Source organism: Salvia hispanica, chromosome 5 (assembly GCF_029641045.1).
Source record: "Salvia hispanica isolate PSC_SH4W2 chromosome 5, Shi_PSC_v1, whole genome shotgun sequence".
Classification (NCBI taxonomy): Eukaryota; Viridiplantae; Streptophyta; class Magnoliopsida; order Lamiales; family Lamiaceae; genus Salvia; species Salvia hispanica.
The window spans coordinates 44471471-44487413 of record NC_142696.1 but is presented as its reverse complement, the minus strand read 5'-3'; the positions used below and the strand labels follow the sequence as shown (position 1 = coordinate 44487413).

At 37.6% G+C, this 15943-nt stretch overlaps 1 protein-coding gene across 1 annotated transcript; it reads right to left on the bottom strand.

The window, feature by feature from the left end:
• Positions 1-4068: 4068 nt before the first annotated feature.
• On the bottom strand, positions 4069-6510 carry LOC125188515 (uncharacterized). The gene is made up of 2 exons (XM_048085411.2): positions 5334-6510; positions 4069-5208 (listed from the first exon to the last, which is right to left on the bottom strand). Exons 1-2 carry the CDS (start codon positions 6476-6478, stop codon positions 4338-4340), a joined length of 2016 nt encoding a protein of 671 aa, XP_047941368.2. The 5' UTR covers positions 6479-6510; the 3' UTR covers positions 4069-4337.
• Positions 6511-15943: the final 9433 nt, after the last annotated feature.

Genomic DNA, 15943 nt, shown 5'->3' with positions numbered 1-15943 from the left:
TTCTACTTTATTCTGGTTCTGTATGCTTTATTTAGGTTGTCATAAAAAACTATACACTAAAAAAGTATTGCAATACTTATGAGAAAAGAATTGTGATTATTCATAGTGATATGATATGAGTGGATTTAGCAATAGAAACTGCTTGCTTGGTATGTCTCCACTTGTATTTTATTCTCTAAACAGAAAACAAAGTAATTAGAATAGTGGATTTTAGATAAGAATATTTGCTCCCGAGGATATGTTCTTTATTACACAAGGTAATAAAGTATAATCCTGGGTATCAAGCATAACTCTTTGTGTTAGATCTTTATTCATAGAACCTAAGAGAACTTTCAACAAACACACAATATATTATCAATTTCAACAAATTAGTGAACAAAAATTTCAAAATATATCTTGAATTCTTGACATGTTTTTATGCTAAATCGAGATATCCAGACCCCAAAGCATGTTCGTTAGTAACAACTTTTGGTAGCTAAAGAAAAATAGTTTTCACATATGGCATATTGTGGATAGTATAAAATGAGCTTTAATATGACTAAATATAATTGACCTTATATAGTATTGATTCACACCTTGCTATCCCCTCAAAAAAATAGACACTCAACCATAATTAATTGCATGATTGGCTACTCACATACGCTTGTATAGTATTTGTATATGATGAATTATTGTGTTGTAATTGTTTATTAGGCAATTAAACAATTAAAGTGATTCCTTTTACACACTGATTTTCAATGACGGATTAGGTTAGGTGTCTCTTATTTTTTTACTTGCACGTTTTAATATGCATAAACGTTATTGTGAGCACTGAACTCTGAACACGGCAAAGCTGATTTGCTATACTTGTTAAATACAAAAGCAGATCTCCATATTTTATGAAGATGTGTACACCTTTTTTATATATGACTGTAGAAATGCACATAAAATAGTTTGGTTCATTCCAATAAAGCATGAAAAAAGTGAAACTGGAAACTGAAGTTGGTTTCTTTTTAGTTTTAGGTTTGTTCATCTCTTCCTGAATTTTAAATCGATTGTTTTAATCTATATCTTATTTGCTGTGTATGGAATTGAATATAAATATTTTGTATACATGGTACACGGCAAATTAAATCTGCAAATGTTAATAAACAAAAGTGTTTATTTTTTTCCAGTATAGATGATAACTTCTGGATATTTTAAGAAAATATTTAACAACTTTCTCTTCACTACTTTTCCGGAAACTCATACGAAACTAATAATAACAACATCATCTTATTATATAGTCTGCCAAGTGAACCAAAAAAAATCTTATTGAAAATAAAAAAGTCTAGTTCTGCTCTTAATTTTCGAATAAATTTCTACAACCCATAATTTTAATTAAAGTTCAAAAACAAGAAGAATTACCTATTGGGCTCAATATGAGATAGTGTTGGGCTCAATATGCGCAAATCCATTGGCCCATTTGAATGTGAGCTATTCCCTTCCCAAATCAAGGACTTATTTGATATTTCTGTATTCTACAATTGGCTGGCAAATCGGGATTCATTTTCCCAAATCCCAACTAATTTAAGTCCGACAAGGCGACAAAGGTAAGCTACAATCAGAAGCTTAAAAGGTTAAACCTCTCCCTCATTTTCCTCTATTATTAGTATGTTTAATGTGAAACTACTGAAGATGAAGCAGTAATGAGGTATGATTGACCATGCCTCTGTGACCCAAATGGATCTTACCAGATCACATGTAGCCATGTAGGCATGTAGCATTCTTTTCGTAAATAAAGTGCATGCATCGGTCTATATACATACATACAAAATATACATTATACATAATCTATCACATTGAACATGAATCCTTCATAGTTCATACAATGAGACGATGTGTTAGGACAAACACGACAGCATTTAATCAAGTCACATTTGCTAAAATCAACTCTAGTCTCCCTTACGGCCGTCGATTGATAAAAAAACCCATATTTCTCCACTACTTTTAAATTTGAAAGCCGTCACATTTGAGCTTGGAATTTTGATTATTTCTCGACTCCACGCATTCTACAATGCTAGAATTTGTGGTCATTTTAAATCTCATATTTTATTCACATGATTCTTTTTAATACTCATAAAATACTTTTGGCAAGAAACCGAGTAAACACTCCAAATCGAGAAGATCTAACCGTAAATCTTACTTATCTCAGAAGTTTAGAACGAATCAACGAAATTTTGAATTCAGTGTATTTGACTGAATATTTTGGCACTTTTTATGATTCAAATATTCGATCTAGTTGGCCCATGCCATGCGCATAAGATTATTTTGCAGGTTTTGGATCATTTTGTCTACTTTTTATGTCCCCATTTTTTACTGATTTGTCGAATGTTGGACTTTGAATCACTGTTTTTTGTCCGTTTGATTTGTTCTTCATACTAGTATTAAAAATCCACAAATTCTCCAACACGAAATAATCGAATGATATATTTGTGCAACTTAGCATTCCTTTTACTACTATTGAGTACACTTTATTTTAAAGAGGAAATATTTTTTTTTTGTCCATGACTTTGCCAAACTATCATTTTTGGTTCGTAAATTTTAAAAAATACCTTTTGAAGTCCATCAACTTCAATTTAATATCATTTGAACTACTTTTCTTTTATCAAAAATACCCTTAAGGCTATAAAGGCCAATTACTAGGTATCACAATAAAAATTAAATTAAAATAAAATATGTAATATAATTTGGAATTAAAATAAAAAATGTGATACTATAATTGATTCGATTTATTTTGACAATTATATTTATAATTTTAATTTTTATAATTAATATAGTTAAGAATCGTACTCGTATTTTTTGTTTTAGTTTTTTACTTTCTAAAAGTTAAGAGGAAATGATTTGAGATAAGGTGATGAAAATGTGAAGCGAAAAATATCATTTTAGACACTCAAACTATAAGAAGATATCATATCCAATATTAGAGAAAGATAGAGAAAATATCATATTCAATATCTATATATCTCATTTTTATGGAAGTTCAAAATATCCTCAATGCATTAAGGAGCATTTTTGGTGCAAAATCTTGATGAATAGTGAAAAATTACCACAAATGTGATTACACTTTAGTACATTGACTATACATGATATTTTTAAAGTTCAGAGAATATTGACGTGCAAAACGCAAAATTCAGAAACCATATGTGTAATTCATTAAGATATTTAAGGTGTAAAAGCTCATGAATAAACCCAGATAGGTAAGTGTTCCATAGAAGGCAAACTAGACAAGAACACAAGAAAAAAATATTCTTATTAGAGAAACAATCTATATTTTGAAACGGGATAAACAGTCAAAACCGTCTATCTAAAACAAGATGACATTTACTATTTCAATAGTATGTGGTGTGGGGTCAAGTAGGAATAGAAAAATGCAATACAGATTAAAATAGAAGGTTTCATGAACATTAAAAAAGGTTGGGAAAGCAAAAACTTGCAGATGTCTTAAAGAAATATCTAAGGAGATGCTTTCAAGCAAACGTTCATTCATTACCACGTGAAATATGCAATGTTAGCACAAAAACATCAACAAATGCATGATATGTGAGATAAGTCATTCCAGCTATATAGAATATATAAGTTAGCTATATAGAATATATAAGTTAGCAGGCCACACAAATTCAACTGCACCATAAAAATCATAGAGGCGGCTAACTAAACATGTCATTAAAGATGAGACTTGCCACAAATGCTAGATGATAATAATAATGGTAAAACTACTAAGTACGAAATACAAGGCAAAATCTAAGAAATGTGATTATAGAAAATTATAGGATCACCTAACTGAAGCTTCACATAGAAAATTCATGCAAGAACACATTGTCTTAACGTACTTGAAACATATTGCAATCACTGAAACCCCGATGAGCTCAGAAAACCAAACAGAGTAATTTAATGAAGTTGTATACGGTTTTATATATGTTGACCACGTAACTTCTGATGTTCGACTTTTACAGTATGATATGATGCTGGACATCAGCAATCAATAAATCCCCGAGCTCAGAAACCAAATAGAGTAAATTCACTATATTGGTTCAAAGTTTCTGATACTTATTCAATAAGTGCTATAAGGTTGATCACGTAAATTTGAGGTTCAACTTTTACAGTATGATATCAGACACCATCCATAACAGTAATGGCAGACACAATATAAACAGAAGTAAAATACGAGTTTCTTATTAACTAATGAACTTACATACCACAAACCAATAAGAAGAATAGTAGTAACACTTTGTTGACACTGTATAATATAAACTCCAAACATAAAATCAAACCCACTGCTGCAAAAATTTTCATCAACAATCCAAACTTACTTGTCATTATTGCTGCATAGTCCTAACTTGCTGCTGCTTCATGTTCTCCGAGGAAGCATGAGACGAAGCATCAGGCGAAACGCCTTGAGGTGCTGATGTCAAGGTCTGGTGGTACTGAGCAGAGAACTGCTGCGGCATAGCCTGAGTAAAATACATTTGAGCCTGTGTCGGGTCAGTAAATTCATACGTATAAGCAGAATTGGATGCTGAAGATGGAGCCATCATTTGAGACGGATGATGAATCTGAGTGAACCCGACATATTGAGGTTGATGTTGCTGGCTAGACGGGACTTGCACCATATGCTGAGTAGCTCCAGCTGCCGTTCTGTACACCCCTGTAGCCATTTCGAGTTTGGAGGAAGGAGCGTTTACTTGCTGGCTGTAAGCCACGTGAGGGGTGGCTGCAGCAGCAGGAGGAGTCTGAGGGCGAACGGAAGGGGCATTTGGGGCCATTTCGCTATAACCTTGTGGCTGTATAGGCATGTTATAAGGTTGGGGCTGTCTAGCAGGGACGAAGTAGAACGGCTGCTGGTCGAGCACGGGCTGCTGGTGTTGATGGTGCTGCTGCTGCTGGGAAGGATAAACGGAGTAGTATGACCCATACGGCATCGCTCCAGCGGGTATATACTGGTTGCCGGAATGAACAAATTGTTGGGGATGATGCATTTGGGGGTGATTCTGATCATATTGGTTCAATATAACATAGCCCGATTCTTGAACTTGTTGCTGCATCTGAATCTTATTAGCATTCTGATCACCAGATTTCAATTCAGCTTGATTAGCAGCAACCATATTGTTTCCAGATTGAATTTGTATGATTTGATCTTGATAAACAGGTTGTCTCTGACTGGATAGGGGGTTTCTTATACCTCCTTCACTGTATGAATCAAATCATCAAAAAGCTTGATTCAGATCATCCATGCAATAGTGTAAGTAAGAGCATCAATTTGACGAAATTGGGACAACTTTGAAGAATTGCCACAAATTAATAGAACAACACACCTTGAAGCGGAATCTGGAGAAGCCAAATCAAAGCCACCACTCTGTTTCTGCTGAAATTGAGCCTGAGAAATCTGCTGCGGCTGCATTTGTGATTGTACATGCGGCTGGATTTGTTGTACCCTCCTGTATCCTCCAGGATCTGATCTCTCATCGTCTGAAATTACCCGATTTGGGGGATCGCCACCAACCACCATCGGTACCCCAGCAACCACCCCACCGGCAGAAACTCCGTCCGTCTTCGTAGTCGCTGCAAAATTGACATTCGCCGCGACCCCAACAGTCATCTGCTGAAACTGATCCTCAATTCCCAGCGCCCCCATCTTCTGATTCTCATCGACATGAACCCTAATCGGCGGCAAATTCGCCACCGATGGCGAGCTAGAAGTCGACCCAAACGATGACGTCGTCTCCAGCATTGGAGAATCGGGAACAGAGTGCACATCCTGATTCGCTCCACTGTTTCCATTTCCCCCAACTTTCGCCCCCTCAATTTGACTTGCCGCCGTCGCCTTCCCCATCGAATCATCGTCCAATCCGAGTAGGCAATTAACCGAAGAAGACTCGGAAAATCCGCGATCACTCGCCGCCGCCGACATCGTACTCGACTTACCGTTGAGAGCGTTGAAGAACCAATCATCCGATTTAGTCGACGCCGTCTCAACGAGGAGCTGCTCAATATTCGCCGACGATTGGGGAAACAAAAAGAGGCGGATGCGGCCAGGCTTCATCCCGCCAGGACTATTGAGGCGGTCGTACTCCTCCACCATATTCTCGAGATCCTCATCGGTAGTGACCGAAATCAAGGAATCCAAATCCTCGCTGGGGAGCTGGTATTTGAGGGAGAACAATTGGTTGTTGAGGAGGGTTTTGGAGAGGCGGTGGCGGAGGTCGGAGAGGGAGGTGTGGCGGTCAATTACGATGATGCGAGTGTCTCCACCGATGTAGCAGAGGGATTTATCGTGGGGGCGGGGGACTATGTGGCCGCCATAGCTGCACATGAGACGGAGCTTCTGCGGCGGGGGAGGCGGCTCAGTGTCCCAGGAGTCGGTGTGGCGGGAGCGGGGGGAGGAGTCGACGGAATCGGCATAGACGGCGGGCGCGGGAGCGGGAGGAGCGGCGGGGAGGAGGGGTGGTGGGGCCTCCATTGAAGGAGAGAGTAAGAGAGAAGGTCGAATCGAAATTATTTGGGGGAGAAGGTTTTTGGTGGACTTTATATTTTTGTACAGTACTCCCTCCGTCCCACAAAGTGAGTTTCACTTTAACTTGACACGAGTTTTTAAAAATGTAATGAAAAGTGAGTTGAAAAAGTTAGTAGAACGCGGATCCTATTTTTATATATTAGTTTCATAAGAGCATCCGCAATGGTTAATAGGCCAGCCATTCTCTCCTCTGCCACGTCAGCAACACTAAAAAAACCACCTGCCACGTCAGATTTAGGCCAGCCATAGGCCAGCCGCAATAAAAACAATTCAAAATATACTACATTTACGGAATTAAAATTGCGATATACGGAATTAAATTTACGACACATATACGGGAAAAATAATCCATTCCATTAAAAAAAAAGTACAAAGATTTTAAAAAAAAAGTACATGATTTTTTTTTTAAAAAAAAGGGCTTCAACACCCGAGCCCCGCCACTCTCTACTCCTCATCGCCGTCGCCGTCGCCCTCCTCGTGGCCGTCGCCGTCGCCGCCGCCGCTGCCGCCACCCGTGGTATCTGAGCCCACGTCGGAACCCCCAGCCTCCTCGTCGCGATCTCTAAATCAGCACGCATGCTCTCGAGCATCTCGAAAAGAATCCTCTTCTCCGTGGGGTCAGTGGCGTTCTTCCACTCTCGGAAGACCTGTAACATCTGAGCCCGCGTTTGGTTACGCGAATGGAGAGTGTACTCGAGTGGGGCGGCTGGGAGGGCGGAGGACTGGACCTCGCGGGGCGATAGGGGGGATCCGCCCCTCGCAGCCCGCTGCGCCCGCTTCTGTCCAACCGGGCGGGGGCGACCAGTAAATGAAGGAGGGGATGGAAACTCCTCAGCATCCGGGGGGAGGTCGTGGGATCCGCCGCTGCTGCCGCTGTAGTCGCCGCTATAGTTAAGTCGCTGCTTCTTCGGCCACCCAGCGTCGCACCCCGCCCGGAACTTCTCCGAGCCCTTCAGCAACAAGAAGCACTCCCAGAAGGTGAACTCCTTATACTTCCCCTCCAAGGGGAACTGACTCGCGGCTATCCTCCGGGCGTCGTCCTCAGTCTGCCCACTTTTGAGCTGACGGAGGGCGTTGGCGTACAAATTCGCAAAACGGCCCACTGCGGCCCTGATGCGCTCCCACCCCTTCCGGACCTCCTCGTTGCTGAAGTCCTTCCCGTGCGGGCAGTGGTTCTTATAGGCAGCCCTGATCTTCGCCCACATGTTGACGACCCGCTGGTTGTTCGCAACCAGTGGATCGTCGCACACCTCCAACCACCCCTTGGCCACCGCGGCGTACTCATCCTCCGTCCACTTCCTCCGGCCGGTGGCAGTGGGCTGCGATGACTCGCCGACCGCCTTGCCCTTCCCCTTCCCCCTCGTCTTCTTCCTCGGCGCGCCCGGCGTCGCTCGAACGGGAGTATCATCGTCCCCGAGATCGATCCCCATATCATGCAATGACAGAAGGTCATCGCCAGAGAACTGCGTCTCCACCGGGGTCGACGTGTGAGACGAAGCCGTCAAAAAATCAAGCGAGGGCCGATATACCGCGTCCCCTCCCGGTGACCCCTGTACCCCCCCCCCCCCGGCATCCCGGGATACATGCCGTGCAGCATCCCCCCCGGCATCCCCCCCTGCCACATCATCCCCATCATCTGCTGCTGCATTTGGGGCATACCCCCCCACCCGGGCGCTGACTGCCCGCCGCTCCCCTGCCCGCCGCCCGGCATCCCCCACGGCATACCCCCCTGGTTCCCCCCCATCGCCCCCCCCCCCCGGCGCACCAGCCATCATCCCCATCATCTAATTCCAAGGGATGTTAAATCCCGGGCCCATCTGCCCCCATCCAGATCCCACGGGTACTGTGGGAGTCTGAGAGCCGCTCGTCGCCGGACTGGACTCGTTGTTGTGATCCATCGCTCGATGATGCTCTTGAACAGAAAGTTAGAGAGAGAGAAAACTCGTTAAAACAAGTGGTTCAAATGAAAATGAAACGAAAATCGCGTTTATATATGATTTAAAAAAAAAAAAAAAAATCGGAAAATACCGCTGGCCGATCGCTAGCCGATCGGGCCTCTGCAATGGCGGCTAGCCGATCGGCCAGCGGATCGGCTAGCGACGAGCGATCGGCCAGCCCACGCCGATGCGCTCGCCGATTTCGCGCTGGCCGGTTGCAATGGTTCGGCTAGCCGATCGGTTAGCGCGACGAATCGGCTAGCCGGTCGCTAGCCGACCATTGCGGATGCTCTAATAAAGTGTGAGTATGAATGAGTTAGTGGGATATGGGGTTCACTACCAAAAATGGTAAAAAGAGAATGGGACAAACTTTATGGGACGAACGAAAATGAAAAAATGGGACAATATTTATGGGACGGAGGGAGTACTACTTTCCTCCAGCTGTTTTTAAATAATTGAAATATTATGGTAAATCAATGAGAATTGTTTCTATAGAGTTCATATTATCATTAATTTTTAATGAATTATATTTTTGATTAGTAGTATAATATTATTAATTACATTACTTTTTTTTAGTTATATTATATAAATAAAAGCCTCATTTATTCATTTTACTATATACTACTAGTAATATACTCCATCTATTACTAATAACCTTATTAATAAAAGAGAAATAAAAAAATATTTATATATTTATAATGAAAAATAAAATGCATCTTATATTATTAAATAGAGAAATTTATAAGGAAATGTTTAGTTTTCATGGACTTTCCAAAATGAGAATTTTTGGAATTCTCCAAATTTTATGGCCCCAATTCTCCAAATAAAAATTAGAATTTTATTAGATTAAAATTTTTTATTTTTAATTCTTTAAATTTAATGGGCTATTCAAATAGGCATAGTAAATGTTTGCAATTACATTAAGGACCCGTTCGGTTATCATTGTTTGACCTCGATTCGGGTCAAATCAATGCAATAAAGCCAGTTCGGTGTTCATTAAATGAAACGGCACGACCCTCGATACACCCTCAGGCCCGCACTGTGCTGCTTGACTTACATGAAATGATTCACGACTCCCACTTAATATTCGAATTCTCGACCGCTACAGTAATAAAGAAATGGTGGCAAGTTTACCAAAGTGACCCTGACTTTTTTGGTTTCCACCAAGTCTGCCTTCCGTGGTCATTTGGAGACAGAGACGGACCCAGGTGGGGTCGACCGACCCCACCGCCGGTCCACCGGGCACTGCCGGAGAATGACATAATCAATCTTCCACCTATCACAGATACACTTCTGACCCCACGATAACTTAAATTCATCCGATCCTTCAACCTTTTCTAGGAAATAAGAAGAGAGGGAAACAATAGTAAGAAGAATTGAGGTGAACACAGTAAATTCGAATATTTTACAGTGAAAGATGAGGAAGACGAAGGTTGCTTTAGTTAGGTTAAAGGCCAAAAGTTTTTGGCCTATTTTATTATAGGGCTTTAGTTAGTTTTGGTACTGGATTAATTAAACATAATTATTTTGAAAATTTTACTTTATTAGTTTTATTAGTATTTCTATTTGATTTTACTGATTTTTTTAAATTAATGAAAACATATTGAGTACTAAAAGTTAGTCATTTTTTATGTACATATAAATCAATTATCCCACATAAAAAATCTTAGACAAAAAAATTTGGCTACTGTAAAGTTTTTTAAATATTTATCCGACCCCAAGGGTACTATTTTATGGCTCCGTCACTGTTTGGAGTTGTGCATTTTGTTTTTTACTTTCTCTCTCTAAGTCTGCACTCCACATGCTGCTGTGAAAAAAACGACAACGATCCACCGCTGCAAGGTCGTCGTCGGCGTATAAAATTCATCGGCCGTCACGCTGCTGTGAAACCCAATTAATTGATACAGAGTTTATTCTTTAAATCAATTGTAAAACGATTAAAATTGTTGACTGAAGATCCATCGACCACCCCTGCACCACACATCCGTTTAACCTTTGCAACCTCATTCCGCATCTTCTCGAAGCACCACCGCTCATCAAAACCCTAACCTTCTCCGCCACTCCTTCCCTGTCAACTGTCGCCGCATCGCTGAGATCTATTCCAATCTCCTAAATCACCAACCACCAGCTTCCTAACCGTCGGCAGATCGAAATCCACTGGGAAACAGATCATCGGGACGCCGCACCACATGCTCTCCACCACCGAATTCCACCCAGAATGTGTACCTTTTAGTAGAAAATGACCTCTTTTCTTTGATAAGATCCAAATGGTAGGGAGAGAAAAGACTAGGGCTGGAGAAGTATAGAAGGAGACATTGATGAGATTGTACTTGCGAGCGATGGCGGTATAGGCCAGATGAAAACGGACTCAGCAACTAAGAAATGGAGGGAGTCTAGATCCGAGCGGATCAATTTTCCGACGAATTCGTCGATATAAGGGGGAAATATCTGGAGGAGAGTGAGCCAGTATTGTTCAAGGTGGAGATCCAGCTTAATTTGGGGTAGAGGGGTAGTTGGAGGAATTTTGGAAGATTGATGAGGACATTATCGTCTGACAACACGCATCCTGCCATTTCGTCTCTCCAAATGTGAAACACCAAACATACAGCAATGGTGCAGGGTTGTGTGGGACCACCCACATTTATTTAAGTCAACAGATGAATCTTGCATTTCCAATTATCCATAACCGAACGAGCCCTCAGCTTAATTAGTGTTGAGTTATGAGTATATGATAGGGATCTTGAGCCACACCACGTACAAGACACCATGCAAGATGACCTGTCGACTCGTCCGGATGAAGCAGCACCGGCGAGGGATACAAACCTGTCAATGACTGGGGGATGACAAGTAAGCCGAAGAGACAAAGGATGAAGCCCGCCAGCCACAACGACTTCGTGTCGCATTAGAATACCATCTTTATACCCGCCACAAGTAATACGAATATTAAAATAAGCATTGATTATAAAGTCAAATCTTCTTGGGTTTTTTTCTTGATTTTTTCCTAAGTCATAAGTCAAATCAAGTAGGGGGAATTCTATAAATTATAGAATTCCAATAGATCAAGTCATTGAGAAGGAGTACTAAAAATTAACACCTTTTTCTCTCTGTTGTGCTCTCGGTAAAACCCTAGCCTCCAAACTAGGGTTCACCACCTTTTCCTTACAAACTCTGGAATTCGCGTGCTCTACGTTCAATTGGCCCTGTCCATGCGTTTACAAACTATGGGTAGAAATGGAATATTCGTGGGAGTTGTATGGTTAGGAGCTGATTTCTTTGATTGGATAATGTAACTTGGTATTTTGACAATGTGTGCATGAGATAGTAGTGATTGTTAATTTGCTATCAATACGTTAAAAAATTGGGACACTTTATCCATTCACTACTATTTTTCCATTCATAATATCAAATACGGACTAATTCTTAAAATTTATGTCATTAGTTATAAGTGATGAACTGAGAGAGTATTGTAGTGGAAGTAATATATAGAGGTATATTTTTAGGGGAATTGGAACGAAATAGTTGATTGGCATAATCGATTGCCGAGTGTATGGTGGTTCGAGTAATTCAACATTTTGGTACAATGAAAAGTTAATACTACTACTATCATAATTCAAAATATTGAGTGAAAAGTTAATACTAATACTATCATAATTCAAAATATTTAGTGAAAAAAGGTCATTAAACTTCATCATTAGATCACTTGGTAAAGCCCGTAAAGGTATGTTGCTGACTACTATCTTTAATTTTTTAAACACCTCTCATCATTATGGATAGGGATACATGAAATAAAATATAACAACTCCACAAAGAATAAATCAAATCGCTGAGAATAAATATAATTGGCTGAGAAAAAAAATAGCTTGCACAGGAAGAAGAAAGTAAGTTGTGGATAGGCCTGAAAATTTAATCCGCGGGTTTCGGGTATTCCCGATCCAGACCCAATACCCGACGGGTTTTGGGTACCCGAAATTATGGGTTCGGTTATGAGTTTGGGTAGTTAATGTTAGAATTTTTCGGGTTTTGGGTACCCGAAACCCGTATTAGGGTACCCGACCAATACCCGATTAAACCCGATTAATTATGCATTTGTGATAAATATTTTTATTTAGTACATCGCCTATGGCCCGTAGGGTAAATCTACGGTAATTTTATTTAATCACATGTAGATTTAATACTTCTTTACATTCGTATTCGGTTCATGTTGCATTATTTATGTTCTTACTTGTTATCTTTTGAGAATATTATATATTTAGTTAGTTATTCTTTCTCCATTTTATTTACATGTTCATTTAATGTCTTAAAAATTATTTTAATCTCTTTTATGTTTCAAATTATACCAAAAAGAAATTATTTTAAAATTAAATAGTGTCTATTTGTCTAATGTCTATGTCTATTTTATATAATATAGAATTATTGTCAATAAATAGTAAGTATTGTGTTATTTTTAATAATTTCTATTCTCATCACAATTTAATTTATATAAAAGAATAAATTTTAAATATAATAATTCCGGGTTTATGGGTACCCGATTAGTTGGGTTTGGGTATCCGCATCGGGTATTAGGGTATCCGAATTCACATACGGGTCGGGTATTGGGTATGATATTTTTTAGATTTCGGATTCGGGTACCCGAATTTTCGGGTTTGGGTACCCGCGGATACCCGAATTTACACCCCTAGTTGTGGATACTACTGTAGAGGAAAATGGAAAAATCATTCCAGAAAAATAATGGCAAAACACATTCTTAGGTCATTATACTTTAATCAAATTGTTCATTAGATCCTCGTACAATTTTTTCGTTTTAATAGGTCCTTATACCTTTCTCATAAATTTCATCACATCCTCGTACAATTTTTTCGTTTTAATAGGTCCTTATACTTTGATTATAAATTTTATTAGGTCCTTATACAATTTTTTATTTTAAGATATTTTTTACTTTTATCTTAGATGATAATTTATATTTAATTAATTAAATTTAATGAACCTTTTAATTTTATTATTTAACTTAGCTTATGATTATAAATATTCAGGGAAACGTATCTTTCAATATAAATATAAATAATCAATTGAAAATTCGGATAGTTATTCTAAAAAAAACTTCGATTTTAATCTTCAATCATCACGGTTAATCTTTTTATTATTCTCTACAACTTATTGAGATTATTGGATAACAAGATGATATTATCTTTATAGACTATGCTAAGTTAAAAAATGTTATATTAAAAAGTTCATTAAGTTTAATTAAATTTATATTATTATCCAAGATAAATGTAAAAAAGTCCCTAAAATAAAAGATTGTACAAGGACCTAATGAAAGTTATGATAAAAGTATAAAGACCTACTAAAACGAAAAATCGTACAAGTACCTGATAAAAATATTGTTAAAAGTATAAGGACCTAGTAAAACGAAAAAATTATGCAAGAACCTAATTAACATTTTGACTAAAGTATAAGGACCTAAGAATGTGTTTTGCCAAAAATAATCATATTCTTTTTTATTTTGATTTATCTATTTATATTTTTGAAAGCTTTTTTTACCACACATTATTCATATTTATTAGTTTTCATAATTAAATATTTATTACTCCCTCCGTCCCCCATTAGGAGTCACACTTCTATTTCTGCACTCGTTTTATAAAAATGGTAATAAATAGTTAAAGTGGAGAAATGGTAAAGTAAGAGAGAGAATAATGTAGATAAAGTTTTATCTACATTATTCTCTCTCTTACTTTACCATTTCTCCACTTTAACTATTTATTACCATTTTTATAAAACGAGTGCAGAAGTTAAGTACTATTTTAAATTTAGTAATAGTTGAAGGGATTACTATTTTAAAGTGGAGGGATTACTATTTTAAATTTAGTAATAGTTGAAGTTAAGTACTTCTATATAAGTTTTGATCAAATTTAACCGATAGAAAATTTAGTAATAGTTGAAGTTAAGTACTTCTATATAAGTTTTGATCAAATTTAACCGATAGAAAATTTTATGAAATTTCCTTTTATTTATTTTATTTTATTTTATAATATGCTGGTTGGAGTAACACGCCAGGTGATTTTTGTCGTCATTGGCGACACTTTTCCGTGCTTCGCGATTTTCACGTCATACTTATTTAATCAACTTTATAACAATGTTAATAACTGTATGACAGATATATAAAATTTTTAGTATTAAAAGTTAAATATTCCTCTCCGATTCCGATGTCAGTTCTCCTTAATCTTTATATTAGCTGTGATAGGTACATTTACAGATATGAGTATCTGTAAAGCCGATATACATTTTTTAATCATTTAGTTAAATTTACAAATAAAATATACTCCATAATAATATTTTAATCATATTTTTAAATTTACAAATAAAATATACTCCATAATCTAATATTTTATTTTTATACGTATAATTTATAAAAGATAATAATGTAAATAAGGGAGACTCACGAAAATAGTACCATACGGAGAACAACTACTATGTAACCTTTCTTTGGATGAAAAATGTATGCTAATCCAATTTAATTTCACAATCGCGTGTCATTCCCAATAATTTGAACAACTTTGATTAATTCAAACAATTTAGCAAAATCGGATAACCTCAACATAGAGTGAAACTGTGCATGATAGTGATAGCTAGCATACTTTTGAAATTTTCAATTGATCATCATATCTCCCAACTTTCTTTGTCTTGAAGTATTCGTGTATAAGGATAAGATAAATGAAGCCATATTATTTTATTATACCTGATAAATGATCATGGTCGTTGTGTGATAGGAGTATATACACTGGCGGACACACATGAGTTCCAATATTTTTTTTTTTACTTTTTTGGTTATAAAATCTTATAATTTTATTAATAATTTATGTGAATTAATGTGTAAAAGCCCCTACCAAAATAGAAAAGTATAAGAAAATTATTATCTCATACAAAATTTGAATATATAGCCCCTACCCTAATAAATTCATGCGTCCGCCACTGAGTATATAATTAGTATTAAACCAAAAGTGCGATATGAGAAGCTATTATTATGGACGTACTTGCTGACTCTGTTATGTGTTAATAATTTTTGTTTTTTAATATCTCAGGGTTTTGAGAAATTAATATAGTATGATAGGAATATTTTGTAATATTTTATTAAATATTTCAAAATAATACGTATATTAAATAATGGAGTTGCCTAAATTCGTTGTGCGATTATGATCACCATGAAATTGACCCACTTGCAGCTTATTGTAGTACTATCAATTTGTTGTTTTTGCATCTCTTTTGGAAAAACTAATACCCCCTTAAAAAGGATATATATTACCTTTCCGTTAGTCCGTTTTTATATCATTAAAAACTCTATTATTTTGGTTAATGCTATTATTGGTTGTGGATGTAGTAGATGATTACCCTGACGTTAATATTGAGGAAACATTTAGATAAAGTTATATTCGAATCTATTTCAAAAGATTCTCATATCTATCAAGAGTGTGAAGCAAGA